The sequence below is a fragment of the Austrofundulus limnaeus genome, unplaced genomic scaffold, assembly GCF_001266775.1.
Source record: "Austrofundulus limnaeus strain Quisiro unplaced genomic scaffold, Austrofundulus_limnaeus-1.0 Scaffold926, whole genome shotgun sequence".
NCBI classification, from domain to species: Eukaryota; Metazoa; Chordata; class Actinopteri; order Cyprinodontiformes; family Rivulidae; genus Austrofundulus; species Austrofundulus limnaeus.
This window is the reverse complement of record NW_013953328.1, coordinates 90,151-94,810: the sequence shown is the minus strand read 5'-3', so window position 1 is coordinate 94,810 and position 4,660 is coordinate 90,151. Positions and strand designations below refer to the sequence as shown.

The following is a 4,660-nucleotide window of genomic DNA, read 5'->3' as shown; positions in this document are numbered from 1 at the left end:
TCGTGAATTTTCCGTATCGTTGCAGCCCTACATTTTATCTTTTTTTTTTCAAATCTGAAACATTTTGTTTTATTCTGAAGTTTAATTAAAGTGTGTGTTCACGCAGGCATTTAACGGTCCTCGTTGTGACTTCTATAAGAACATCCTGGCCCACGGCTGCAGTGAGGCAGCTGTCATCACAGCTAAAAGCAGTTGGAGTGTGGATGCAGTATGTTTTTAACACTTTTACTTCCTTTCCTTCTTCTAAAACAACGTCTTTAAAGGTTTTCAATCCAATAAYTGGACTCTTCCTTTTCTCTCTTGTTCCAAAGAACCAAAGAATCAACACGAAGCTTCAGCAGGCTCAGGTGTCGCCACAGCTGGTCAGCATGACCTTTCTGCCTGGGGAGGAAAGATACATGGATGTGGAGGTGTTTGCTCCAACCAAAGGCCCGTTGGATCTTTATATTCTCATGGACTTCTCAAACTCCATGAAAGACGATCTGGACAATTTAAAGAGAATGGGCAACGACCTGGGTGAGCACCTTCAGAACGGTGATGGGATTCCTGTGAAAGAAGCTCCAGTACTCATGGTGAATGTCTTTCTGYAGCTACTCTGGTCCAGAAGATGTCCAATGATCCCACCATTGGGTTTGGAAAGTTTGTAGACAAAGTTATCGAGCCCCAGACTGACATGAGACCGTCCAAGTAAGACACACAATCCTAAACAAATAAACACTATTCTGTCAAACTCAGAGTTGTACTTATCAGGACATAAGAGAAGGCTTTGGTCTTTACCAGGTTCTGAAAAATTCAAGTTTAACCTCGAGGGAAGAAAACACACAACAGATTCCACCATGTCACACAATGGGAAAAACAAATCCATCCATACTGGTTTGTTAGGATAGAAGAAGTTCACTGTCAGATTAGATCTGCTGATCAAATGTACTGATTAACTGATCACTATCAGTGTGATCACATGTGTAAAAGCAGGAGTTGTGTTGCTTTGTTTCTCTGGAGTTAACCCGAGGCTAAGATGGAATGACATCAGTRATGACCTTGGAGCAGCAACACTTGTTACCAAGTGAAGAGTTCTGACAAGTGGATGTTATTTCAGACATTCTTCATCCCAGGAATGAAYGTTTCAGTAAATTCTTCCCAGCATTAGACGGTGCAATGTTCAGAAAAATGACCTGAAATACCACAGGTCCATGTCAGACTGCATGGACCTGTTACCAGATTAAAGGTTAAAGTTCATGACTGGACACACAAAGACTAAACATAGTTCTTTCAGAACCGGAGCCAGAGTGAAGCTTCTTCTCTACAAACAACATGACAGCATTACTTTGGCTTGTAAAGTTTCATCTGATTGAACTGTAAGTGTTCAGATGGCAGATGAGACCAAAATAAAGATGGTTTTCCATAACGCAAATAAACTACAACTACTCCTTCATCTGTCAAGCATGGTACTGGAGGAGTGATGGTACGGGCTKGTTCTGCAGCCTCAGGACTTGGTTATCATGAACTCCTCTGTAGACAAAATAAAATCCAGTCAGACGTGAGGCCTTTTGTCTGACAGCCGAAGCATGAACCACCTGGGTCATGATGCAACACAACAACGTTCCCAAACAGTTAATCTACAACATAATGTCTGAAAAACAACAAAACAACACTGTGTTGTGATTATCCTGTCAAAGTCCAGAACCTAATCTGATTAAAACGCTGGTGTTTGGGAGGAAAACAGAGTCATGGAGAAACAAAAGTGTGCAGACATCACTGAAGTTCTGCTGTCAGGACTCACAACGTTCTGCTGAGGTGGATTTGTTTTAGTTTTCAACAGCTTTGGGTTCATAAATAATGACAGATCTGTTTTGTGCGGAGCCCACGAGGGACGGGGGGAGTTTTTTTCTTTTGCGTTCCCACGCAAAACCTAATTTCCCTCTGGGATCAGCAAAGTATTTTTGAATTGAATTGAATTGAAAAGATTGTTTTGTATTTGAACTTAATTCAGTCAGACTTTTATTTTGAAATATCCGGTTACCAAAACAGGAAGTGTCGCCACAAGTTCGTGAATTTGACATTGATGTTGCGTGGCTGCACTGTTAAAATATCACTAACTCACTAATGGTGAACATGTGAGTTTGTTAATAAACCGGCAGGCACTACAGTGATTTTGCGAGGGAACAGAAAAGAGAAAAGTTCCCCATGTCCCCTCGCAGGCTCAGCAGTTTTGCACATTTGTGGTCAGATTTAAATAATTTCAGAACCTGTAGACCCAAAGCTTCTCGTTAAGTTTTGATTTGTAAAACCCTAACCCTAAAGAAAGGTTGGCCTTTCTTGTTTCCGTTGGTTGCAGATGTTGTTGTTCTTTATTTTTTATTTTCTTTTTCTCTTCTCCCTCCACTCTTAGACTGAAGAAGCCGTGGCCCAACAGCGACCCTCCCTTCTCTTTTCAAAACGTCATCAAACTAACAAGTGACATCGGCTCCTTCATCAACAAGCTGCAGAGGGAGAACATATCTGGCAACCTGGATGCTCCTGAAGGAGGATTTGATGCCATCTTACAGGCAGCTGTGTGTAAGGTCAGCAAACTGAACCAGTGTTCATTCTGATAAAGCAACACTTCTGATAAAAACACCACACAAACTGGATTATAGTTTTCAACTTATGACCTTTTTCTGAGAAATGGCTTCAGGATCTTGAGCTGTGTCGGCTCCAGCAGCTTTTAAATGGAACTGGAGGGAAMCCCTTCATGATAAAACCAGTTGAGTCTTGCTGTTTCTGATGCTGCCCTTTCTGTCTGGTTTTGTGTCTTCACTCCAGGATAAAATCGGGTGGCGCGAGCACAGCACACACCTCCTGGTTTTCTCCACCGAGTCAGATTTTCACTACGAGTCTGACGGCATGAACGTGCTGTCAGGGATCCTGAAGCGTAACGATGAGCTCTGCCACCTGGATGATGAGGGCAAATACACCGAAGCTACGAAACAAGATTACCCCTCAATCCCCACGCTAGTCCGTGTGTTGGGCAACAATAACATCATCCCCATCTTCGCCATCACCAACCACTCCTTCATCCATTACAGTGTGAGCAGACGAGCATCCCTCCTGTTGCACTGGAAAAACATGACTCTTTATTTAAAGTATGAATAATTCATCACGTCTGCAGATGCTGAAAGAGTATTTCCCCATCGCTGAGGTGGGTCTGCTTCAAGAAGACTCGTCCAACATCCTGGACGTCATGGAGACTGCCTTCGAGGTGGGCACCAGCACTTGTTGGCACTTGGTTCAGTGAGAAGACAAGTAAACCTCTGAAGGCTGATCTCCTCTTGTTGCTTTCAGAGTATTCGATCYAAGATGAGCATCCGAGCAGAGAACAAGCCCAAGGCTTTCGAGGCTCAGTTCTTGAAAACCAGCGGGGAAGTTTCACAGTATGGCAACTTTAACGTCAAGCCTGGAGAGATTGTAAGATTAAAGCAACACAAAAACACCGCATTGTGCTGTTAAAAGACTAATATCAGTCATTTTGTTTCACAGATACATTTACCCTGTGTCATAATACTTCAGCTGGAGTTTAAGTAGAATTTCCTACTAGGAACTCTGAAAGTCCGACTCTTAAACACATGTGCATATTTATAAACATATATACATCGTCCCCTGCTGGTAATTAATCACAGTTTTCCTACAGTATTCACATTTTTGCTTTGTGGGAACTAGTTTGAGAGGAAGGCAGGTTTTAGTCGACTGCAGTAACTTGGCAAGTATTTCTGGATGAACCTGTGAGACACAGATGAAAGGTCCTGCAGCTCGTGGGAAGAGAGTGAGGTTGTCAGACGTTTTACAAACTAACCTGCTGTTCAGGGTTCGGTGTGACAAAGTCAGATACTGTCTCCATGAATCAGTGTGAGTCAGTGTAACGTGTCAAGAAGACTAAACTGTGATTGTGTGTCTGTGTGTGTGTCTGTGTGTGTGTGTGTACTCTTCAGGGGAAATTCAGGATGCGTCTCAAAGCCCAGCGAATCATCAACAAAGAGCCTGTGTGTGACATAAAMTCTGGTGAGAGGGACGGCACGATCAGAGTCAAACCATCAACCTTCAGCAGTGCTGTGAACGTGCAGGCCTCAGTTTTATGTCCAACCTGTGACTGTGAGAAGGTCAGACCAACACACTGAAGCTGCAGCACAGAGATGTTTCATGAAGGCAGCCTGTGAACATGTTATCTGTCCTGCAGACGTCTGTCCCTAACGCAGCCCGATGCCACGGCCACGGAGCCCTGGTGTGTGGCAGGTGTCAGTGTGACGCTGGATGGTGAGACTTCATGATGAACTTTAMTAAAACCTGCTGCCAGTTCAGCCTCACAACGTGCTAAAGTGTGTGTTTTGTGTTGATGCCTCCCTCAGGCTGGGAACCTTTTGTAACTGCTCAGCCAGTGCCTCAGCTCTGGACACAAACCAGTGCATTGGACCTGGTATGACAGAACCTTGCTCGGGCCGTGGAGACTGTCTGGCCTGTGGAACCTGTGTTTGCTACAACCCAGACCAGTTTGAAGGACCCTACTGTCAGTACGACAAGACCCAGTGTCAACGCTTCGCTGGCTTCCTCTGCAATGGTACGACATGTTGGGACTGTACATACATACTGTATATATATATATATATATATATGTACGACATGTTGGGAC

At 43.9% G+C, this 4,660-nt stretch overlaps 1 protein-coding gene across 1 annotated transcript in view; it reads left to right on the top strand.

Moving 5' to 3' along the window:
* Positions 1 to 4,660, top strand: part of itgb4 (integrin, beta 4) — a gene marked incomplete in the record, with an annotated part of 38,952 nt that overhangs the window by 4,669 nt on the left and 29,623 nt on the right. The window contains 10 exon segments of the mRNA XM_014029607.1: positions 107 to 208; positions 312 to 516; positions 591 to 687; positions 2,390 to 2,561; positions 2,803 to 3,066; positions 3,149 to 3,238; positions 3,322 to 3,444; positions 3,966 to 4,133; positions 4,211 to 4,287; positions 4,380 to 4,588. Coding sequence (XP_013885061.1) covers positions 107 to 208; positions 312 to 516; positions 591 to 687; positions 2,390 to 2,561; positions 2,803 to 3,066; positions 3,149 to 3,238; positions 3,322 to 3,444; positions 3,966 to 4,133; positions 4,211 to 4,287; positions 4,380 to 4,588 — 1,507 coding nt within the window.